The 25,461-nt window shown below is 42.8% G+C and overlaps 1 protein-coding gene across 2 annotated transcripts in view; it reads left to right on the top strand.

Annotated features, from left to right (window-relative positions):
- The window catches only part of THADA (THADA armadillo repeat containing), a 325,428-nt gene that overhangs the window by 247,465 nt on the left and 52,502 nt on the right, over positions 1-25,461 (top strand). For both annotated transcript variants that reach the window (XM_065929363.1, XM_065929364.1), the window contains exons 31-34: positions 366-460; positions 22,097-22,476; positions 23,248-23,366; positions 23,775-23,847. In XM_065929363.1, the coding sequence (XP_065785435.1) occupies positions 366-460; positions 22,097-22,476; positions 23,248-23,366; positions 23,775-23,847 (667 nt within the window). The remainder of the gene's footprint in view (positions 1-365; positions 461-22,096; positions 22,477-23,247; positions 23,367-23,774; positions 23,848-25,461) is intronic.

Genomic DNA, 25,461 nt, shown 5'->3' on the forward strand with positions numbered 1-25,461 from the left:
TTTTTAGCGTTTGTTACAACTCTCTGGGGCTCCCCAGGTGGCACTAGTGGTAAAGAACCTGCCTGCCAATGCGGGAGACATAAGAGGCATAGGTTCAATCCCTGGGTCGGGAAGATCCCCTGAAGGAGGGCATGGCAACCCACTCCAGGATTCTTGCCTGGAGAATCCCCATGGACAGAGGAGCCTGGTGGGCTACAGTCCATAGGATCACAGAGAGTTGGACACAGCTGAAGCAACTTAACACGCACACACAACTCTCTAAGCCTTATGATATGCCTGGAAGAAAATACCCATTTTCTCTTTTCTGTGGCCCAGGCCTCAGAGAGAAAAAATACCAATTTATTTTCTGTTCTTTACCTTTCTAGGCAAAATCCATGTTTGGTGACCAGAGCTGTGTATATTGATATCCTCTTCCTGTTGACTTGCTGCCTTGACAAACTCTCAAAAGGCAACCAGCCAGGTATGATTCACAGTAATATTATATTTTGGAGTGATTACAGGTCTTTGAAATGTAGGTGGGGTTTTGAGTGGCTCTACCACGCACTCCCCCACTTCTGCTTTTGCAAGACTAAACCACATATCAAAATTACACTTAGTGTCATACGCTTCCTTCATAAAAGCTTCCCAAGGAAACTTGTCCTTGTTGAGTTGCAAGTTTGTTTTCTATTTGGTCATTCCGGGAAGAGTCTGGACTTGACTCTTGTCATTTTCAGTAACTCAAGAGTTCATTCTGTTCCATTTTGCGGCGATAACTGAGTAGACTCATTTGTTGCTGGAGCCTAGATATTTGAGACTCAGTCTCAAATCTACCATGTACTACCTTAAGCTCTGACTTTGTACATGTTCCTTGGTGTCACGTATGTTTCCTGGTATGGGCCCCAGATCCACATGCAGTTGTTCTATTTTCATCATGATTCACAAAGTGGTTTTCTTAAAATGGAGAGAGGCAGCTCCAAATAAAAAAAAAATGTTTTGATGTGTTTATATAAGAGGCCGCAGGAAGTGCTGTACATGAGTTCCAGGCCACAGACTGAAACTGATTTTCATCAACACAAACTGGAATGCAGGGTAATGAGCCTGCAACTGGTTAAAATCAGCCTCTTCTAATTGATTAGGCCTGTCTAAAGGAGGCTACAATTACAAAGTCAGATTCTGAGTACAAGCAGGCAAGGCCTTTCCTCTGTTACATTTAGTCTGTCAATGATTTGTTGTCTTCAGTAAATATATTCAGGCTGTCAGAGTCCAGCTCTGTCCATATGGAATCCTGTTCCCAAATTCAAACCAATTTAAAATGCTCTGGGGGGAGATGCAAAGCTGCCTCTCTCAGGTCAGTGTATATTAGCCCACAAGGCCCCTGTGGCCACGCAGAGGTAATAAGAACACGCCTGGACTTTGATCAGCTCCACATCCCTGCATAGGAGTAGCTGTTGCATCCGTTTGGTAGAAGAGGATCGTATAGTTTTATGGCTGTGAAACGGTTCTAGTTTATACCTCTTATCCCAGCATAATTATTAATAGTGCCCCTTTTACTCTTGAAAGTGTCCAGGTTTGCACAATAAATCACAGGTCACTCTAGCTGTAAGGGACCTGAGGGTTGTGTCCACTTTATCTTACACTTGAGTTAATTGAGGTCCAGAGAGTATAAAGAGATTAAGAATCAGACGTTACCATGTAAATCGTTTGTACCATTTTTAGTACCAAAAAATAGTTTCTACTCATGTAGCTTAGTAGTACTTCTCTGCTTGATGTTTTAAAGAGCCTCGTTCATGAAAGAGTTGCTCACTACTTACAAGTCCATTCACTGGGTTCGTATCATAGTTGTGTGATCGACTCTAATCTTTCATTTGTTGAACTAAGTTTTTCCTGGCGTATTAGTACCATTATTTTTTGTCTGAAAGGGTTAACCCTTGAATATTGTAAAATACCCTTCTCTCTTCTCCAATTGCCTGTCCTTTACTAATGAATCATGAAGATGACTTTGGCCTTTTGGAATCATCCTTTCCACAAATTCTGATGTTATTTAGTGTTTACACCCCCAATTAAGTGTGCTCACAAGCTGTTATCACTCAACAGCGTTTCACTTGAATAAGTGTATTATACCTCTTAGAGTCATTACTTTGCAGGGTAAGATGTGTAGGGGATGGGTCACTGTTACTTTTTTTTTTTTTTGGTGTGACAGCCATAGCTCTAAATATTTCATCCTGCCTTCTCTAGTATGGCAGTCACTAGCCACATGTGGCTCTCGAACTGTTGAGATGTGGTTGATCCAAGTTGAACTGTTCTATAAGAATAAAATACACACTGAATTTCAAAGACTCTGTATTTTAAAAAAAGGTTTAATTTCTCAATAATGTTTATATTGACTACATATTGGAATGATAATATTTGTGATATATTAGTTTAAATAAAAAGTGTTATTGAAGTTAATTTCATCTGTTTCTTTTTACTTTTCATTGTTGTTGTTCAGCTGTTAAGTCATGTCTGACTCTTTGTGACCCTATGGACAGCAGCACACCGGGCTTCTCTGTCCTTCACTATCTCCTGGAGTTTGCTCAAACTCATGTCCATTGAGTCAGTGATGCTGTTCTTTTTAGAATATAACTATTAAAAAATCAAAATTTACATGTATGGCTCATATATTCCTGTTGGACAAGTACTGATATTTTTCCCAGTCCTTTGGGAATTGCCCTCATAAAACACAGAATATATACGTATGTGTCTTTCTATATGAATGTATATAACTGTATACTATATCCACACAAATAGCAGTAGCAAATTTTCCTCTCTTGAGTATGAATTAGATTTTTAGAATTAACCAAGTATTAGATAATGGTGTATCTGGTGGTTCAGTGGTAAAGAATCCACCTGCCAATGTGGAAGACTCTGATTTGATCTCTAGCCCTGGAAGATCCCCTGGAGAAAGAAATGACAACCCACTCCAGTATTCTTGCCCGGAGAACCCAAAGGACAGAGGAGCCTGGCGTGCCACAGTCCATGAGGTCGTAAAGAACAGGACATGACTTAACGACTAAATACCAGGAATAATAAATCTCAAATAAAATGGTGGCCAAGGTAGGTAGCACTGTTTAGAATAAAAATAAACTGTGAGCTTAAAATAATTAAGTCAATTCTTAGTGTGTAATTAATTATTTCCAAAGGCAGTTTAAACAGTAGCTACACCAAGCAAGGTGAGCACTGGCCTGGATGTGTAGATTTCAGTGTGATTTCAAAGTATCATTGTGACGAGTTTACATCGCAAATGCCTTGAAAGAATAGATCATGCTAAGGTTCTATGTCCCCCAGCTAAGCATGTGGTAGTGTGTATTAAATGGATTTTTTAAAATTAATTAATTTATTTGGCTGTGTCTGGTCTTAGCTGTGCCACACGGGGTTTTAGTTTTATCATTGTGGCACATAGACTCTCTAGTTGTGGCCAGCAGGCTTGGTTGCTCCGTGGCATGTGAGACCTTAGTTTCCCCAACCAGGAACTGAACCCACATCCCCTGCATTGCAAGGTAGATTCTTAACCACTGGACCACCAGGGAAGTCCCCGAATGTCTTTGTTACTAATTGATTAATTGAAATAAAAAATTTTCAGTTTCTATAATAGTAACAGTTGTCACCAAGATACAAATCTTAGGACTCCCCTGGTGGTCCATTGAGTAAAACTCTGCCAGCCAGTGCAGGAGACAAGGGTTCAATCCCTGATCCGGGTAGAGTGCACATGCTGCAGGCCAACTAAGTCCAAGAGCTGCCACTCCTGAGCCCCCGGGCCGCAGCTACTGAAGCCTGCGCACTCTGGAGCCCATGCTCCACAACCAGAGAAGCCAACGAAGTGAGAAGCCTGCACACCGCAGCTGGAAAGTAGCCCCTACTCACCACAACAAAAGAAAGCCCCCGCCCAACAACGAAGACCCAATGCAGCCAAAAATAAATTAAAAAAAGAGAAAAAGGTACAAATCTTATTTAAACTCATGCCTTAGTCAGATGTAAATTCATTTTCCAAATTCAAATCAAATGTTTATATCATATGCATATGTTTGTAAATATACATCTGTCTACGTCCAAAGCTCATCAAACTCAGAGTAGGGAGTATACCCCAAGGGCTGTAAAACTTGATCCCTCGGTCTGAATCCCAGGTCTGCCATTTCCTAGTTTTTGTGACCTTAGGCAAGCCATTTAACCTCCTTGAGACACTTTTTTCTCAATTGTAAATGGGGATGTAATAGAGTCTATATCTTAGAATCTCCTTGGCCTGGCACAGAATAAGCACTCAATAAATATTCGCTACTGTTAATATTATTATCATCATTATCATTGGCTGGAAACCATGCAGTTAATCCAGTTCTCTGCAGCCTGGCAGAGTTATGGTCAATTCCTCACATTTACAGTTCTACTCATGTTCTTAAACATTTTCAAGAAAGAAGAAATGCCTGCTTTCCTAGTAAAACACTGAAGCATACCTGGCATAGAATGTCAGAAATCCACTTTGGAATCCACTGAATTAGGCGTGCTCCTGCCCCTCTTACTGATCCAGAAAATGGCCATCTTGTTCGTTGATTTTTTTTCATTTATCAGACATGACATGTTAACATCAGACAAGCAACTACATCTGGAGAGGCACATGGTATGTTTGAGGCTTGTAAATAGGCACAAAATGGGATTGAGATGCTATAAATGAAGTGTATATGGGATACATGTGAGGCACTAAAGAATAAAAGGTCGTTTCTACTTGGTAGAACAGGAAAGGCTTCATAGAGGGGGAGGTGGCTCGTAGAGGAGGAGCAGAGTTTTGAGGATATGTAGAAATTCACCAGGTGGTCAAAGTGTAGGTGGGTGTTAGAGACAGAGGAAGGAACATGTCTGAAGCCACAGAGGCTCACGTCAAAGAGCTAGCTGTCAAAGAACTAGGACAGTGTGATTGAAGTGTTGTGTTCAAGGACAGGGAGATGTGACTAGAAGTGAGACTGGAAGGCAGGATCTCAGTCAAGGAGAGCTTCGTGGGCCAAAGTCTGCATGCGTGCTAAGTCGTTTCAGTCGGGTCTGACTCTTTGTGACCCTATGGACTGTAGCCCACCAGGCTCCTCTGTCCATGGGATTCTTCTTGGAGTCGGTTGCCATGCCCTCCCTCCTCCAGGGGTTCTTCCCAACCCAGGGATCAAGGCTGTGTCTCTTATATCCCCTGCGATAGAGGCAGGTTCTTTACCCCTGGCGCTACCAGGGAAGCCTAAGGAGCTTGAATTTGACCCTGTAGACAAAGGAGATTATTGGAGGATATAAGACAGAGAATAAGGTCACATGGTTTTTAAGATAAAGTGATGTTTTCTGTGCCCACAGCCTTATGGGATATTTAGATTCCTTATGGAGCAAAGTGCCTTTGTCATGGAAAAAGAATATAACTGAAAATGCTTTCATGGAGTGTCGGGGCATTGTGGTAGGCACTATTGAGGGCTTGGGAGAAAGGGGATCGGAAGTGGAGGACTAGACTTAATGGCAACACTATGCCAAAAATAGTGCAATTTAAGGGAATTTCTTCCTCTTATTTTCCATTTTACTAATTTTACATAATTCTGTTTTACTCTTATATGTGTGTGTATACATGTATTTCAACAGTAACTATTTGTAGATATGAATCTTAAAGGATGTTAATTATTCCAAAAGAAATGAAGCAACACCAGTTTCTGGGAAACTTTTTTGGATGGAGGAGGATCTGCCCATCTCCTCTCAAACACTATTCTGTAAGTGACCTTGGCAGGCTATTTCTACCTCTGAGATGTCTTAGAACTACCCTGAAGGGCTGGGGGCATAAACAATGAGAAAACCAGTGAAGGGGAAAGGCAGAGAAGATGATTAGAACAGCTTAAGATAATGATGTGTTTTGTGTAATTCAAACTTTTATCTTAGTACTTCCCAATCATTTGAGGTTTCCTTAGCCATTAACTAGGTTTTAAAAATTCCAAATCTGGGGGTTTTGTTTTGAGTTTTAAAGTGATTTAAACCCACAAGGACTCTCTGTCCCCTGTATTCTTTTTCCTCTTCTGAATCCAGCTGTCATCATTAGTATATATCAGTTTCCTGCTAGAAAGAAAATTATAGTCTCCAGTTGGAGTTGGGGGGATAAGGAAGAAAGAGCCAAACTGCTGCAAGAACTCAGAGGCTGGGTTACAGGCCTGGGCAGGGACAGGAAAATGGAGAGCTTTCATTCTCATTTTAAACCCATCTTAAATTATTTGCTCTCAGGTTGGAAATTTTCCATCGAAATATCTATTTACTGAAATACTATCTGAGAGTTGACTAAATATTTACCCCCTTTATTCTGAGAGGTGAATTTTCTATTTCTCTCTTATGCCCACACCCCTTAAATTTATGTTTTTCACAGCTACTGAATTGAACATTTTCTTTTACCAAGTGTTTAAACAAATACCTTGCCTATTTGCACTGACTCTCAGCTTAAGCTCTCTTGGTGGGTTTATGTGTGGGCTTTTCCTTTCTTAGTCTCCATTTTACTAACTTTATATAACCCGGTATTTCTTTTGTAATTATCTGTATGAGTCACATATTAAAATATGAATCTTGAAGAGGATTAGTTAATCCCAAAGAAATCAAGAAATGACATCATAATAGTTTCCAAAAAATATTTCATGTGTGAGGAGGTTTTGTCCATCTGGCCCACATCATGTAAGTGATCTTACGAGGCTGTTTCCTACCCCTGAAATGTATACAGGATTCCAATTATATTCTCATTTTCAGGAAACATTGTTTGCAGTGTCATCTCCCTTGTAGGGGTCATAATAATTATGGTCAACCTGTATGGAGCACTTAACTCCATGCCAAACACTGTGCCAAGCATTTTGTGTGTGTTAATAAGAGGTGCTAGTGGTCCTTCATTTTATATTAATTTTTTATGGTTATTTTTAAATATTTATTTTTGGCTGTGCAGTCTTTTCTCTAGTTTGGCGAGTGGGTTCTATCTCTAGTTCCAGTATGAGGGCTTCTCCTTGCAGAGCACAGAGCACAGCACGGGCTTCGGTAGCTGCCGCAGTCGGGCTCAGTAGTTGCCGTTGCCGGGCTCTGGAGCGCTGGCTCAGTGGTTGTGGCACACAAGCTTAGTTGCTCCACAGGATGTGGGATCTTCCCAGATCAGGGGTCGAACCTGTGTCACCTGCTTTGGCAGGCAGATTTCTTCACCACTAAGCCGTGAGGGAAGCTGACCCTTCATTTTAGACTTGAGGAAACTGAGGTGCAGAGAGAGCCGCCCGGTGTCACGCGTGTAGAGGAGCACGGCTGAGCTCCCCAGCCACGCCCCTTCCCGGCCCCACAGCACACTCACGCCTGAGTCAGGAAAGCCGCTCCCTGTCTCGGGAAGACGAGCTTTAGAGCTGCTGTCGATTCAGCTTCCCAGGAGCCTGCCCCTCCTGCAGAACCCCCAGGCCTCAGAGAGGGATCCCCTTTCCAGGAGCTTCCAAGTCAAATGCTTTTATGGGGACTTTCTTGTCTGCGCTGCTGTCCCCCATCTCCAGGGTGTGTGGAATAATACGAGAGTGTACCCAGGACTAGTTACTAGAAAGAGAGAGCTTGACACTCCTGGGAAGCCCCCTGCCCTTTTTCCCTTTGAAAGTCAGGATCGCCAAACAGCCTGAATGCCAAGTTAGTGTGCTTTGTAGATCAGTATGAGATTAGAAGGGCTTCCCTCATAGCTCAGTTGGTAAATCATCTGCCTGCAATGCCGGACACCCAGGTTCGATTCCTGGGTTGGGAAGATCCCCTGGAGAAGGAAATGGCAACCCACTCCAGTACTCTTGCCTGGAGAATCCCATGGACAGAGGAGCCTGACAGGCTACAGTCCACGGGATTGCAAGAGTCAGACACAACTTAGCGACTGAACTGCCACCTCCATAAGGCGATTAGAAGACAGACTGTCATTTTTTACTGCTTGTATTTGTATCATGGAAGTTCAGTAATATAAGCTCTCCCAAAAGCCAACTTAGATGTTGATGGTGTTTAAATGGTAAAATCTGTGAGAAATATTCAGCAATGCCTTGTATTCGTACTGCCTTGAAGATGAATAATATATGTGTGACAAGAATATATATATATATATATATATATATATATATAAGGTCATTGCTTTTTACAACATTATTAACTTCCTTTACCTAAGTTCCTGGGAAATATAGCCAAACAATTATAGAGAATAAAAACATTGGCAACTTACAAACACCTGCTTTGATTATTTGGTCTAATTAGGTTAAATTTAACCAATCCCATCTGAACAAATTGAAAACAACTCTTATCTGTTCTCGTGGTCATGCACTTTCATCAGTGTTGGATGCAGATGTGTTTAATATGACACAGTTGGTGCTATTCTCTCAGCTCTGGGTGGGAGATAAAAGGTAATTGAGAACACATTTTTAGTCTTCTGGGGACTTTGTGGATCTGCAGCTATGAAATTTCAAAAAAAAAAAAAAAAATGCTTTGTTGTCAATAAATTAGCTGCTTTTCTCCAAAACACTGGGACTATCATCTGAACAGTTGATTTTGCCAAAAGTCTCTTTCCCAGGGAACAGTGAGCTACTCAAATGAGCAGATGATTCCTAGCTACCTTTAGGAAATTGCAATAATACAGGACATATTAGTAGACTGCTAGTTTCATGTGGTGTTGCCGTTTGTTAATTCCAAGCCTGGTGCTGAGTATGCTGGCCCACAATTCTTAGAATTTTTAGAGTTTAGAGATCATCAGTAGATAGAGTGGAAACTGTAGCAATTAAGTGACTTGCCCAAGGTCACATAGCTGGTTAGTGAAAAAGTCAAGCTTTCCTGTATCCTGGCTCACTGCCATTTCTGTGACCAAAGTCAGTGGTATTGAGAGTTGGACGACGTGTCTGGATCATAACAGAACCATGTTATGAAACCTGTGTACTCACATTTCCACCCCAGAAGTAAAATACCGTTCCAGTGGGCAACTGGGGTCCTAGAACATCTGTGATTTCAGTTTTCTCTGTGTTCCTGTCTTGCCCCACTCTAGCCCGCCTCCTCATGGATAATCTGGAACTAGTTTTCAACCCCATGGACTGTAGCCTGCTAGGCTCCTCTGTCCGTGGGACTTCCCAGGCAAGACTACTAGAGTAGGCAGCCGTTACCTTCTCCAGGGGATCTTCCCAACCGAGGGACTGAAGCCAGGTCTCCTGCATTGCAGGCAGATTCTTTACCATCAGAGCCACCAGGGAAGTCCAGCTACTCATGTCAATTAATTTAGTTAAGCAAGGTGTTTTTGTGAGTTTATCCTAGGTATTTCATGTAACTGGAATCAAACAACATAATCCAACTTTTGTGTCTGGGTTCTTTCACTTAAAGTTTTCAAGGTTCACCCATGTTGTAGCATGAATCTTTTTTTATGACTGAATGATATTGTTAGATATACCATGTTTTGTTTCACCAATTGATGAACTTTTCGACTATTTACACTTTTTGGCTGTTAGTGAATAAGGCTGCTGTGAAGATTCGTGGACAAGTTTTTGTAGGTACATATGCTCTCAGAAATGCAAAAAAGCAAAACGGCTGTGTGAGGAGGCCTTACAAATAACTGTGAGAAGAGAAGCAAAAAACAAAGGAGAAAAGGAAAGATATACCCATTTGAATGCAGAGTTCCAAAGAATAGCAAGGAGAGATAAGAAAGCCTTCCTCAACAATCAATGCAAAGAAATAGAGGAAAACAATAGAATGGGAAAGACTAGAGATCTCTTCAAGAAAATTAGAGATACCAAGGGAACATTTCATGCAAAGATGGGCTCAATAAAGGACAGAAATGTTATGGACCTAACAGAAGCAGAAGATATTAAGAAGAGGTGGCAAGAATACACAGAAGAACTGTACAGAAAAGATCTTCATGACCCAGATAATCACCATGGTGTGATCACTCACCTAGAGCCAGACATCCTGGAATGTGAAGTCAAGTGGGCCTTAGGAAGCATCACTACGAACAAAGCTAGTGGAGGTGATGGAATTCCAGTTGAGCTATTTCAAATCCTAAAAGATGATGCTGTGAAAGTGCTGCGCTCAATATGTCAGCAAATTTGGAAAACTAAGCAGTGGCCATGGGACTGGAAAAGGTCAAACACCTACTTCTGCTTCATTGACTATGCCAAAGCCTTTGACTATGTGGATCACACTAAACTGTGGAAAATTCTGAAAGAGATGGGAATACCAGACCACCTGACCTGCCTCCTGAGAAACTTGTATGCAGGTCAGGAAGCAACAGTTAGAATTGGACATGGAACAACAGACTGGTTCCAAATAAGAAAAGGAGTACGTCAAGGCTGCATATTGTCACCATGTTTATTTAACTTATATGCAGAGTACATCATGAGAAATGCTGGGCTGAAGCAAGCACAAGCTGGAATCAAGATTGCTGGGAGAAATATCAGTAACCTCAGATATGCAGATGACACCACCCTTATGGCAGAAAGTGAAGAACTAATGAGCCTCTTGATGAAAGTGAAAGAGGAGAGTGAAAAAGTTGGCTTAAAGCTCAACATTCAAAAAACTAAGATCATGGCATCTGGTCCCATCACTTCATGGCAAATAGATGGGGAAACAGTGGCTGACTTTATTTCTTTAGGCTCCAAATTCACTGCAGATGGTGACTGCAGCCATGAAATTAAAAGACGCTTACTCCTTGGAAGGAAAGTTATGACCAACCTAGACAGCATAAAAAGCAGAGACATTGTCAACAAAGGTCTGTCTAGTCAAGGCTGTGGTTTTTCCAGTAGTCATGTATGGATGTGAGAGTTGGACTGTAAAGAAAGCTGAGCCCTGAAGAATTGATGCTTTTGAACTGTGGTGTTAGAGAAGACTCTTGAGAGTCCTTTGGACTGCAAGAAGATCCAACTTGTCCATCCTAAAGGAGATCAGTCCTGACTGTTCATTGGAAGGACTGATGTTGAAGCTGAGACGCCAGTATTTTGGCCACCTGATGCGAAGAGCTGACTCACTGGAAAAGACCCTGGTGCTGGGAAAGATTGAGGGCAGGAGGAGAAGTGGACAACAGAGGATGAGATGGTTGGATGGCATCACTGACCCAATGGACATGGGTTTGGGTGGACTCTGGGTGTTGGTGATGGACAGGGAGGCCTGTGTGCTGTGGTTCATGGGGTCGCAAAGAGTCGGACACTGAGTGACTGAACTGAACTGAACTGATGCTCTCAGTTCTTTTGGATATTTCCTAAGCACTGCTGTGTGCAGCACAACTGCTGAGCCCATGTGCTGCAACTACTCACGGCTGAGCACTGCAAAAAGAGTAGCCTCTGCTCACCACAACTGCAGAAAACTGACACACAGCAATGAAGACCCAGCACAGCCAGAGAAAAAAGCAGCTCTGGGCATAGAAGTATTGGTGTGGCCTTATGTTTTTAAGTAAAACCTGGAAAAGGGATTACTATATTATGTAATAAGGATTGTTTAAGTAATAAGAAACTGCCAAACTGTTTACCACTTTGCATTCCCACCAGCAATGGATGAGAGAGGTCTAGTTGTTCTGCATTCTCATCAAGACTTGATATTGTCCCTCTTGTTAGTTTTAGCCATCTGGTAGATGTGTAATGGTGTCTCATTATGATTTTAATTTGCGTGTCCCTAATGACCAGTTGGGCTTCTCTGATAGCTCAGTGAAGAACCCATCTGCCAGTGCAGGAGACGTGGGTTTGATCCTTGGGTCAGGATGATCTCCTGGAAAAAAAATGGCCACCCCCTCCAGTATTCTTGCCTGGGAAATCCCATGGACAGAGGAACCTGGCAGCCTCACACAGAGTAGGCAGGGTCACAAAGAGTAGGACATGAATTAGTGGCTAAACAACAGCAACAGTGACCAGTTTTACTGAGCATCTTTTCATGTACCTTACTTGCCATGCATTTACCTTTTTTGGTAAAGTCTGTGTTCAAATGTCTCGTGCATGTCTTTTTTTACTTGTGTTTTTCTTATTATTGAGTTGGTTCTTTGTTCTGAATATACATACTTTATACAGATAAATATTTGTTAAAGACCTTCTATCTGTTGCTTGTCTTTTTACTTAACAATGTGTTTTGAAAAATGACTCTTTTTAATTTTGATGAAGTCAGATTTCTCCATGTTTTCTCTGTGTTTTATGGTTTTTGTGCCCTAGTCAAAAAGTTTTTGCCTCTCCAAGGTCACAGCAATGTTCCCTCAGGTTTTCTTTTAAAGTTTGATATTTAAAGTTTTACATTTAGATCCATGATCCACTTGGAGCTAATTTTCGTATATGTCATGAGCTAAGGTCGAAGTTCTCTTTTTTATTTTTTCATGTGACTATCCAGCTGTTTTGGCTCAGCAGGATCTCTGGGCTCTGGGTTCCCGTCTCTGTGCTGGGCTTGTCTCTAGGTAGTAGTCCAGGGCAACTGTAAGGCTTACTTTGTTTCCTTCTCTCAGGGAAATACACTACTCATGTCTGATGCTTAAGAACAACAATTTCATACATACATTTGTCTACTTTTCTAGTTGTTTATGGCAAAGGGCAATTTCTGTAGCCGTTACACTTCCATAGGCTAAAGCAGAAATCAGTTTCATCACTTTGTTTTGGAACCTCTTAGTTCCTCAGTTGTAAGATAGGGATAATACCCTCAGAGGATTGAAGTGAAGCTCACATGAAAAAAATTGTTAGAACTCCATGAAAAGGAAAAGTTCAACACTGGAAGAAAAAGAGCTGTGAGGAAGTAAAATTGATGGCAGGAACAAAGAAATGAATGGTCATCTCATCCATAATAGAAGACAGAGCTTCTGCTGGTCCCATGGCCAAGTGTGCTTACTCCTAGACTCACCTCTATTGCCCATCCGGCAGAATTTACATAATTGCTCCCTTTACCTTATTTAATTGCCACACTTCACCTTAAATTGAATTCCCAGTCCAACCAGACTGTTGGATTTGCCAGCTGTCAACTGTACTTTGCAGCATCATTCCCAGAGGAGCTGATGTAACCCATTGGTGCCAGGAACCTCTTCAATCTTAGAGTCTGTTTCTCCTAGAACAGTAAACTATAGTGTTGGCAAGGGACTGACTCATGGTCCTAGTCTTTCATTACAGGTGAGACAGCAGAGGTAAGCCCCAGTTATTTAAGGGAATCTTCTCAGACAGCTACCAAGACTCTTAAGTTGGTTTGGCACTGTACCTCATTGCCTAAGGGTGGAAGAGAACCCTGAGGTCCTTTGTGGGGGAAAAGGTTGAATTAAATGGGGGTGCTGCAGTCCATGGGGTCACAAAACGTCGGACATGATGAAGCGACTGAACTCAACTCAAGGTGTGATAAGGAAGTTTCTGATTTCCCAATCTTGTCCTTAGGAGCAATTCGCTGACAAAGAACCCAAAGCAGTGTAGGCTTAGAGGTAATTTTATGTTTGTGTCTTTGGGTTGTCATGTGTTTATCCGCAAGTATTTCCTGACTTCCTCCCAGTGTTGGGCAGAGCCAGGGATGGGATGGTGGGTGGAGACACGAAGTAAAAACTGCTGGTCCCACCCAATGCCTGATGAGCTCATTTTTAGCCGACCCAAATTCCTTCAGAGCTCTTCTGACTCCCTGTCTCCCAAACCACAGGGACTCTTCTTATTTTGTGGGTTGACTGAGAGTCTTCAAATAGTATTCTCAGAAGTACATCCTCCTTCCTCAATAGCAGATAAGGAATTCTTAAAATATGGTTCTAGAATATGCTGGGGCAAGGGAAGTGGGGAATGTTTTCAAAGGGGTGTGTGTCAGTCAGTCAGTTCGGTCACTCACTTGTGTCTGACCCCATGAACTGCAGCACCCCAAGCTTCCCTGTCCTTCACCAACTCCCGGAGCTTGCTCATACTCATGTCCATCGAGTCAGTGATGCCATTCAATCCTTCTTAAAGAAGTAAGGAGGGAGGAAGTACAAAGTAAGGAAATATCTTGTGCCGGGGGCCACACTTAATGCCCGTCAGGCATGAGGGGTTCAGAAACCTGGAAACAAAAGTAGGCAAGAAAGAAACAACTAGTACTGTTTCCCTAGACGAAGTTAGTCCCCAGACCCTTCCACCAGGTCATTCTCCATGTTTGTAACTGGAAGGGCCCCTCAGGTCAGAATTGCTGTTTACTGGGAGCGGCAAAAGATTAAATAGAATGGAATTTCCCTTTGATAAGAAGCAGCCAAGATTTATTAAATCAGTTGGTTTTTTGTTGTTGAACTGTTGTTGTTATAGTTCCTATGGTTTCCTTCTCTCTCCAAATATAATTTTTTTCTAACTGAGAAGTTTCGTAACAGGACATTAGCATTCACAGAGTGTACAACTTATCATCTGTGATTATTTTTAGAACCCATTTATCAACTGTTCCAGATAAGAACTTTTGTTGGATCTGATTACAGATCTCTCGGACCAGAGCTACAGTTCTTTGAAACAGAAAAAGCTGGCCATCCCATGATGCTTTATAAGTAAAATCTGCTTTGTATTTCCTCGCTCTTTGCTTCTTTAAGGAGGGTGGAGATTCTGGGGGCAGGGGGAATAGGGGAAATTTCTACAAACTTTTTTTGACCAAATGGTATCAGAGCATTCAAAACTGTTACAGTATATGAAAGAGAAATTCATTCATTTGTTCACTCATTCATTCATTCAAGGCAGAGGGAACAGCATGTGAAAAGTCAGGCAGAATGAAGAACCTTCTTCTGCGGCTCAGTGGCAAGTGACCAGCATAGTGTCACAATCAATATCATTGTCATTTATGTGGTATCCCCAATAGGTGACTTACTTCCCCCTTTATGGATTCTGACTGCTGCTTATTAGTAGAACATTGCTGTGATTACTGGGGCTTTAGCTTCTCCTATAAGCATCTCAGTGGGAGCCAAGAAAACTGTCTTGGACCCTTACCCTTACTCCCTCTGGCCCTTTTGATTTTGGCCAGCTCAGCACAAAGCAATGAGGCTATCTTAGTTTGGGACAGTAACAGTGAAGGCCAGGAACTGTATAATATTCAGGAACTCTTAGGTTAAGCACTAGATGAAGGGGTTGGCATATGATTAGCAGCCATGGTGTACAAAAACAAATACCATTAAACACTGGAATTATACACGTTCGGCACAGCAAGATGTTTATGCTGTGAGAAGCACGGATGATCTCAGATGGTCTGAAGTAGTGGTTCTTAAAGTGTGGTCCCTGCATCATCAGCAGTAGCAGCAGCATCACCCAGAATTTGTTAGATTGTGATTGGGGGATGCGGGGGCGGGGGGTGGGGGTGGAAATAGGCTGTCCCAGACCTACTAATCAGGAGCTCTGGAGGTGAGTGCCCCAAAGTTTGAGACTCACTGGTCTGAGGTAGCATCACAACCACCCTTCTGGGGATGTGCTCAGTGACTGGAATGTCAGCTGAAACTGCCCTCTCTTTTAATTGTTATTTTTCAATCTCTCTCTTTCTCTCTGTTTGCTGAGTACTTAAGAGTTAAATTTACCTAAATTAAATGCTCCTAGGTGAAACTCCACTGTGTCCATAATTATGTGGTAATGATATCACCCACATTGTTTTTCAGAATGTTCTTATTAAAGCTGTTTAGATTAGCATGAATCTTTTCAGATTACGTTGATTTTTTTTTTTTTTTTTTTTTAACAAACCTGTACCAGTAGCTCAGAAAATCAGAAATAAATGACCAGCAGGCCTGCCCTTTCAGGCTGTGCTACTCCTCTAGGGAGGAGATGAAAGTGAAAGTGAAGTCGCTTAGTCCTGTCTGACTCTTTGCGACCCCGTGGACTGTAGCCTACCAGGCTCCTCCGTCCATGGGATTCTCCAGGCAAGAATACTAGAGTGGGTTACCATTTCCTTCTCCACTAGGGAGGAGATAGACTTCCCTAAATAATAAAACAGGATTTGGGAAATAGGATGCTGACCTTGCTCTAGATTGTTGTTGTTGTTCAGTTGCTAAGTTGTGTCCCATTCTTTGTGCTACATGAACTGCAGCATGCCAGGCTTCCCTGTCCTACACTATCTCCCTGAGTTTGCTCAAACTCATGTCCATTGAGTCAGTGATGCCATCTGACCATCTCATCCTCTGTCATCCCCTTCTCCTCTTGCCCTCAATCTTTTCCAGCATCAGGATCTTTTCCTATGAGTCAGCTCTTTGCATCAGGTGGCCAAAATATTGGAGCTTCAGCTTCAGCACCAGTCCTTCCAGTGAATATTCAGAGTTGATTTCCTTGAGAATTGACTAGTTTGATCTCCTTGCTGTCCAAGGAACTCTCAAGAGTCTTCTCCAGCACCACAATTAGAAAGCATCAATTCTACATCATTCAGCCTTATTTATGGTCCAACTCTCACATCCATACATGACTACTGGAAAAACCATAGCTTTGACTAGGTAGACCTTTGTCAGCAAAGTGATGTCTCTGCTTTTTAATACATTGTCTAGATTTGTCATAGCTTTTCTTCCAAGGAGTCTTTTAATTTCATGGCTGCAGTCACCATCTGCAGTGATTTTGGAGCCCAAGAAAATAAAATCTGTCACTGTTTCATTGTTTCCCCATCTATGTGCCATGAAGTGATGGGACCGGATGCCATGGTCTTTGTTTTTTGAATGCTAAGCTTTAAGGCAGCTTTTTCACTCTCCTCTTTCACCTTCATCAAGAGGCTCTTTAGTTCCTCTTCACTTTATGCCACTGGAGCGGTATCATCTGCGTATCTGAGGTTGTTGATATTTCTCGTGGCAATCTTGATTCCAGCTTGTGAGACATCCAGTCTGGCATTTCATGTGATGTCCCTGATAGCTCAGTTGGTAAAAAATCTGCCTGCAGTGCAGGAAACCCTGGTTCGATTTCTGGGTTGGGAAGATCCACTGGAGAAGAGATAGGCTACCCACTCCAGTATTCTTGGGCTTCCCTTGTGGCTCAGCTGGTAAAGAATTCACCTGCAATGGCGGAGACCTGGGTTTGATCTCTAGGTTGGGAAGATCCCCTAGGGAAGGGAACTACCCACTCCAGTATTCTGGACTGGAGAATTCCATGGACTGTATAGTGGGTCAAAAGAGTCAAACACGACTGAGCAACTTTCACTTCACTTCACTCACTCTGCATACAAGTTCAATAAGCAGGGTGACAATATTCGGCCTTGACGTACTCCTTTCCCAATTTTGAACCAATCGGTTGTTCCATGTCTGGTTCTAACTGTTGCTTCTTGACCTTTACACAGGTTTCTCAGGAAACAGGTAAGGCGGTCTGGTATTCTCATCTCTTGAAAAATCTTCTGCAGTTTGTTGTGATCCACACAGTCAAAGGCTTTAGTATAGTCAATGAAGCAGAAGTAAATGGTTTTTTGAATTCCCTTGCTTTTTCTGCGATCCGGTGGATGCTGGCAATTTGATCTCTGGTTCTAGTTCTGCTCTACGTAGTGCTGCTTTTAAATCCTCTATTCACAGCCTGGATTGATGTCAGCGCCCTGCCTTGGTTGGTTAGGGAATGGCAGCTTTGAAATTCAGCTAATTTAGCAATCAAGTTTCAGACATACTACAATTTCCCAGAGAACCAAAACTGCTAAAATAGCACATCTGAGACTCCCAGAGGGAATTGTGTGAATGAAGGATTGTGCCTCTTCTCATGGACACTCTTGTTTGCCATCCTGAGGGATCGGCAGAGGCCCCCCATTCCTCTCTAGGAATCCTCTGTTCAGGTTGGGCTTGATCTCCAGATGGATCAACCTCAGGAAACTTCCACCACCTTCTCCAAGGCTGCAGTTCCCTAATGCTGCTCCCTGGTGATATTTTCACCATAAAACTACAGCAGAATGACAAACTAAGCAAATATTTCTTAAAACCACATTTCTCTCAAGAAGTGTCCTTTATGATGACCCTGGAAGTCTATGACTCTTTTGTTGTTCAGATAGCCTTTTTTTTCATGGAATAATGACAGCTAGTAGATTTTTTTAACATCCTTTCTTTACCAAATAAAATGTTGGCAACTTATACCAGCTTATCACATTGTTTTGATTTTTGATTGGTTCTTGAATTCCAAACTTGGGAATTATTTCTCCATTGAACCAGGACATAGCACAGCAGGAAGGATTGTCTTTCCAAGTGAATCCAGCCATTCAGCCATTCCTGTGAAGGTTAGGAATATACTTGGTCTAAAGAAGAAAAAAAAGAAGTTCTTTTCAAAACTGAAATCATATTGAATGTTTAGAATCAGTCACACATACTTGGGTGACTAAAATGACTACACTATTGGGAAGATCCAGCTGTTCCAAATGAGTGGGGCTGGAAAAAAAACTCCAATTACCAAGAGTTTACAAAAATCATCTAATTAATGAAAAATCAGATGGGGCCATTAAAGGGGAGGCACTTAATTCTTCCATTGGAACACTTGGCTTTCCAAGAAAGATAGAAAGGAGACATGCCAAAGCCAGCAAAATTGAAATTGCAAGTAGAAAATTTGTCTTCTAGAAAAGAGGGTTGTCAGACCTCAGACTGAAGAACTAAGTGCCATCAAAGTACTAAGTTGAGTTTTTTTATGTCCATGAAGCAGTAACGGTGACCCCAGGTGCACAGCAGCATCACTTGGGTCACCTTGAAACCAGGCTCGCCCTAGAGATGCGGTCAAGTGTCCCCTGACATGAGTGTTTTTCTAAAGCTCTCCAGATAAATGTAATGTACTTCCCAGGCTGAGAAACCACAGCTCTAGAGAGGAAAGCAACATTCCTGCTTCTATTTCTAATCCCAACCTCCTGTTCCACCCAGAGGCCCCCTCATTCTGACACCGGCGGTGAGGGTGTTCCCATTTAAAGGGGAGCTCCAGGAGAGCCAAGCCTGGTCTTTCTAATTTCCTGCTGCACCCTAGAGGCTTCCCAGGTGCAGCAGGAAAGTGGTAAAGAATCCACCTGCCAATGCAGGAAACGCAAGAGACATGCGTTCCATCCCTGGGTCGGGAAGATCCCCTGGAGGAGGAAATAGCAACTTGCTCCAGTATTCTTGCCTGGAGAATTCCATGGACAGAAGAGTCTGGTGGACTAGGACCTGGAACAGAACATGTATATAATGAACCAGTGTTGAAAGCCTGCCTGTGAGGGACCTTTCTAGAGCTTTATTCATTCTTTTGAATTCTTGGGGACTTCCCCCTCCTTTGATGTTTTTATTGATAACAGAAAATTCGGACGGTGAATTTTCTAGTTCTTCACTATGGTGAAGTACTGGGTTGGAATCAGCTGTGCTCTTTGGAACTGCAGCCCATATCTACCCACCCCCCCAAACCCTGTGAACCCCTGTGAAAGTCATAGCTTAAGAGTGTGGTCCTCTGCTGGGGGACAAAGCAGAATTACCTGCTGGCTAATTCCAAACCAACCAAATTGGAGTCTACAAAGATGGGATCAGGGCCGTCCGAATCAGAGTCTACAAAGAAGGGATTGGGGCATGTGTGTGGTTTTAATAACTTCTGGTTAAGCGCCATCACCTGAAGGCAGTGGTTTTCGGAGTACCTGGCAGCAGCAGCAGCATCACCTGGGAACTTGTTGGAAATGCAGATTCCTGGTACCACCCCAACCATCCTGGATCAGAAACTGGGGGTGAGGCCCAAGCAGTGCTCTGTGGTTTAACAAGCCCTCCAGGTGGTTCTGATGCTCACTCTGTTTGAGAAACACTGCTTTAGGACCCCTCATTGGGTCTTTCTGCAGAACAAAGTATTTCTAACCAGCGGTTTGGAGAAAGCACCTACATGAATGTCATCTGATAGTTTCCAAGCTTGTGACTATGACGGAACCTCCCCGGCTGCTCCTCTGTTGACAGGTTAATTCAGTGAAGCATCTGCTTGCCTCTCTTCATCTACTCTACTGGCTCTCCCACCCCAGTATCTGCCCTTTTCTCTTCCAGGCAGGCACCTCTGGGCAGCCTCAGTGCCCATCTTAAATTCTGTTCCCTCCTGAAGGCTCCCCAACCGCCATTTTTTTTTTTTTTTTTTTTTTTTACTTCTTCTAATAGAAAGTAAGTGTACGTTGCATTTCTTTTGGTTGTTCTGTGGCTTTCGTATTTCCTTTACCTACTATTTCCTGTGTGACCGTGGGTAAGTAACTTAGCCTCTGTTTCCTCATCTGTAAAATACTGAGGAATCATAATAGTGCCTATTTCATTAAATGAGTTAGCACTATTTAAGTGCTTAGACTAATACTCAGCAAGTGTCAACTCTAAGAAGACAAAGATTCAGTTGTGTGCAACTCTTTGTGACCCCACAGACTATAGCCCATCAGGCTCCTCTGTCCTTGGAATTCTCCAGGAAAGAATACTCTAGCAAGTTGCCATTTCCTTCTCCAGGGGATCTTCCCGACCCACAATTGAACCTGGGTCTCCCACATTCCAGGCAGATTCTTTACCATCTGAGCCACCAATTCTAAATGTAATTATTATTCATAGCATTAAAAAATGGGTATGTGATATTTTATAGTGCCTAGCACATTAATACAACAGTTACCAGCCCTTCCCTAATGATTTTAGGGCACTAAGCATTTTGCCGTTTCAGTAGTTGCTTTTATCCTCCCATCAGTTTTGAAGCTCTTTGGCAGCAGGTAAAATACATCTTCTCCCTTTCTCTTCCTTACTTCATCCTTTTTCTCCTCCACTACTGCAGCAGTTGTTCAGCTGGTCTCTTTGCTTCTAATATTGCCCTTTCAGCAATAAAAACAGTTCAGTGAACATGTTTTCTTGACCTTGTTGCTTAAAATAACCCCTCAGTGGCATCCTCTGGCTGCAGAAGAATGGGTAGGTTCCTTCACATGGCCTAGGAGGTTCTCTCCATCCTGGCCACATTGCTTCTCTAGTCACTGTGTTCCCCACCTTGAATTTTGTGCTGAGATCAAACTGCCTATGGTTCCCCACATGGTCCATTCCATGTTACACCTTTGAACCTTTGGCGGTTCCGATGCATTTTCCTCTCTCTTCCTCTTTAAGACTTCCACTATTATATTGGAATCCCCAAGTCATTCATTTCTCTTTCTTCAACAAAAATACTAAACTAAACTCCCTAAAGGCAGTGTTCTTATTTTACTTAGCACCCAGCACGTGGTAAGCAGATAGTAAGTATTTGTGATCAGAACTGAGGCTACAAAAAGATCTCGGCAATCTAAAAGGCAGATCACAAAATTTAACAGGGAGATAAAATTTAACAGATATCTATTTGGGTTTAAAGCAAATAAACAAAAGAAGTCTTGATCTGAGTCCTGAGTACAGGTGGGAGATGGGTGACCCACCACCGTCAGCAGACCATGTGAAAAAGAAGGACCTGCAGTTTCAGTTGACTTCATGCTCCACATGAGTCACTGGTGTCAAACAACGGCAGCAACCTCGTGTCAGAATAGGGACAGGAGCAGTCCCACTGCTCAGACCACGAGGGAGCCGTGTTCCCTTCTCTGTGGCCCTGCCTGAAGAGGGGGTGAAGCATGTCCAAAGGAAGGGGGGCTCAGAGCAGCGAGAGAGGGTGGACCCCATCATCTGGGAACTAGTTGAAGGCAGTAGGACTGTTTCATATGGAGAACACAGGCGGGATACAATAACTATTCAAATGCCTAAAGGGTTCACTGGGGACCTGATAATGCAGAATCGGGCCACTCAGTGGAAACTCCAAAAAGAACTTTGTGACAAATAAATCTACTAAACAGTGAAACAGTCTGTCTCGTGAGCTCCAAGTTGCTGTTGGGTTCCACCAAGAGCCTCTGAGAAAAGGTGCTGTAGAAGGGATCTAGCACTGCAGGGAGCTTAGACCAGATGTCCTTTTATCCTGCTCAGCTTTGAGACTTGGTGATGCAAGATGTCACTGAGTTTGCATGTATTGGATGTTAGGGAAAGGTACCAGGAGCACATTTTCTGATACGAATGCCTTCTGTGACCCTGGGGTGGCGAGGAGGGAATTATTTTACCTGAATAGGAAGTACTTCAGGGCCAGAATTCTGAATCTTAGTGGCCTCATCACTTCTTACATGGTTTATATGAAATCTACTCAGGAAGGAGGTCTGGTAGTTCTGCCCAGGGTATCCAGAGGCTTGCATATTCTCCCATGTCCTTTGTGGACCCCTGAATAAAGTGATCATCTCTTTTAATTTGCCTTTCTGTTTTTTTTAGTTCTGGAGCATCTTGGCTTCTGGGAGGAAGTCAGAAGGATCATCTCAGGATCAGAACTGATAACAGGGTTCCCCTATACCTACACGGTGCCAGGCCTACCCCAGTATCTCCAGAGCCTCACCAAACTGGCCATCGCTGCAGTGTGGGTAGTAGCGGCCCAGGCTGGAGAGCAGAACAGGGATGTTCCCATCTCCTTCTCTCAGCTGTTAGAGTCTTCCTTCCCTGAAGTGCGCCTGCTCACGCTGGAAGCCCTGCTGGAAAGGTTCTCAACAGCAGCCTCTGCTCTGGGAGAGAAGGGACTGCCGCCCTTACTGTGGAATATGGGAGGGACGTTCTTGACATTGGTACTGAAGGAAAATCACCCAGAATGCCTCTGCAAGGTAAAGTCTCATGACTGGCGGGTACACTTTCCTCTCCCCACACTCTCTGGCGAGCCCCACTCAAGTGGTAAGGTCATGAGGCAGGACTGGGTGTGGCGTCTCCAGGATAGGAAGGAGATTCAGCATCCAAAGGGCAAGGACTCTTTGCACAATGCTTGGCGTGGCTTCATGCCTAAAAGGGCACTAAGAAAAGTGTCTGATGATAATGGTATTGCCAACAGAGATTAAGCAAAGACAGAGATTGAGAGAGTAGGCCACTCCGTGCCCACGGAGACAGAGCATTGAAAATTGGCTGTAGAATGTGCTAAAGGGTAAGTCTCTGCTGACATGGCTCTTTAGGGGCAGATGGTTACCTGGAAAGCACAATCAGAAGAAAAGGGCACTGGGACTTCCCTGGTGGTCCAGTGGTCAAGACTCCATGCTTCCATGCAGAGGATGTGGGTTCAATCCCTGGCTGGGAGCTAAGATTGCATATGCCTAGTGGTATGGTCATAAATAAAAAAAAAATTTTTTTGTTTAAAGGAAAGGGCACTGACCTAGGAATATGGCATCTAGCCCCTGATCTCAGTATGCCACTGCTCCCAGCTGTCTTGTTCTCTCAAAGCTATTAAGCGGGGTGTGGGGGGGGGAGGGGCGAGAAAGAAGACAGTGGGAGCTTTTTGAAAGCTAGACTTCCTTATCCATACAAGTGATTATTTTATGTAGATTCTGAAGACTCTTTTCTGAGATTTTTGTATGTTTGTTTGTTTTCCATGGGTCTGGCTCACATAGATACTGAAAATTCTCCATTGCTTGGACCCCAGTGAGTGGCTCCCTCAGACAGAACACTGTGTCCATCTCAGCCCAAAGGAGTTCCTGATCTGGACGATGGATATTGCTTCCCATGAAAGGTTTGCCCCCAGTGCTCCTTGTGCAAACTCCGTACAACACATGGTCCTGTCAGTTATTTATGCAATGAACTTGAGCACAGCCCTGGCCTAAGGACTCAGGTCCTGTATTTCTTTCTAAGTCTCAGGCTGTGTTCTCAGCCCAAGCAATAGAATGATGTCAGAGTTTCCCATTAATTACCAAAAGGTAATTGCTTCCAGAAGCATTTGTGTAGCCACGAGGTAGAGATTATCAGTCTTCACATCCACATGGAGTACAGACTGTCTGCAAAAACCATATATATATATAAAAAATGATTGATTTTACTTGTTTTCATAATTGTATATTTATTGAAGTGTAATTGCCTTACAGTGCTATATTAATTTTAGGGTGATTTTTTGTTTGATATGTCTTCTGACTCACCTTTCTAGGTCTGAAATTCAAAGTGAAGCTCTGAGACTCACCTCCAAAGTGATTGCCTACCACATGCAGATGTGTGACGAGGTAAGACTGATTCCCCTGTTCTAGGGTCTAGATTTCTGTTCTCTGATTTCCCTGGAAGGTGTCAGTAAAAGTAAATCATCCCACGGGCAGAATCTGTGGCACAGGTGTGTAGCTTCTACAAGAACATTGCTCATGTTGATTTTTCACTTTGGTTATAACTTGAGAATTCTGTGAGCACCATGTTTAGCATCTCTCTTCTTTTGTTCTGGGCACTTTTGATTGGAGTCCATGAGGGTGACTCTATAATCCATTCATGTTATTTTTTACGATTTCACATGTAAGTGATATCATATGATATTTGTCTTTCTCTGTCTGACTTACTTCATTAATATAATAATTTCTAAGTCCATCCATGATGCTACAAATGGCCCTATTTTGTTCTTTTTCTGGGCTGAGTAACATTCCATTGTGTATATACACCACATCTTCATCGTGGATAAAGCTGGTGGGTGCTTAGGTTGCTTCCATGTCCTGCCTAATGTAAATGGTGCTGCTATGCACACTGGGGTGCATGTATCTTTTTGAATTAGAGTTTTCTTCTAATATATGTCTAGGAGTGGAATTGTAGGATCAATGGCCGCTCTATTTTTAATTTTTTAAGGAACCTCCACACTGTTCTGCATAGTGGCCTTACCAATTTACATTCCCACCAACAGTATAGGAGGATTCCCTTTTTTCCACACCCCCTTCAGCATTTAATATTTGTAGACTTTTTAATGATAGCCATTCTAATTGGTATGAGGTGATACCTCATTGTAGTTTCAATTTGCATTTCAAGAGTTGACTCACTGGAAAAGACCCTGATGCTGGGAGGGATTGGGGGCAGGAGGAGAAGGGGACGACAGAGGATGAGATGGCTGGATGGCATCATCGACTCGATGGACATGAGTTTGAGTAAATTCCAGGAGTTGGTGATGGACAGGGAGGCCTGGCATGCTGCGATTCATGGGATTGCAAAGAGTCGGACACGACTGAGCGACTAAACTGAACTGAACTGAACAGTGGTACTGAGCATCTTTTCATGTGCTTGTTGGCCGTCTGTATGATTCAATTTATATGAAATGTCCAGAACAGACAAATCCATAAAGATAGAAAATAGACTAATGGTTTAGGGTTGGGGGGAGTGAGAGCTGACAGGATGGGGATGATAACTAAAGGATACAGGGTTTCTCTTTTTGCTGACTAAAATGTTCTAAAATTGACTCTGGTGGTGGTGGTACACACATATCTGTGAATGTACTAAAAATCATGGAAGTATGTATTTAAAAGGGTGAATTATATGGTATGTATATCTTGATATAGCTGTTATTATAAAGAAACAACAATAGGGTTTTGTTTAAACAATAATGTTGGTTAGGATGCTGCTTTAAATGTAACAGAGGGGAAAAAATATAACAGAAACTCAGAAATACAGTGGCTTAAACCAGAAAGAAGCAGTCCAAAACATAGTGACTGGACAATATTGGCCCCCCAGACCCTTCTACCTATTGTTCTGCTGTCCTTAGCATAGCTTCCATTCTAAGGTCCCAGATAGTTGCAGCAGCTCCCATCACCTTGTCTTCACTCAACTAGCAGGAAGGAGAAACCCAGGATGTGAGGTTCACACCTATTTCC

This window comes from Muntiacus reevesi, chromosome 3 (assembly GCF_963930625.1).
Source record: "Muntiacus reevesi chromosome 3, mMunRee1.1, whole genome shotgun sequence".
Lineage (NCBI taxonomy): Eukaryota > Metazoa > Chordata > Mammalia > Artiodactyla > Cervidae > Muntiacus > Muntiacus reevesi.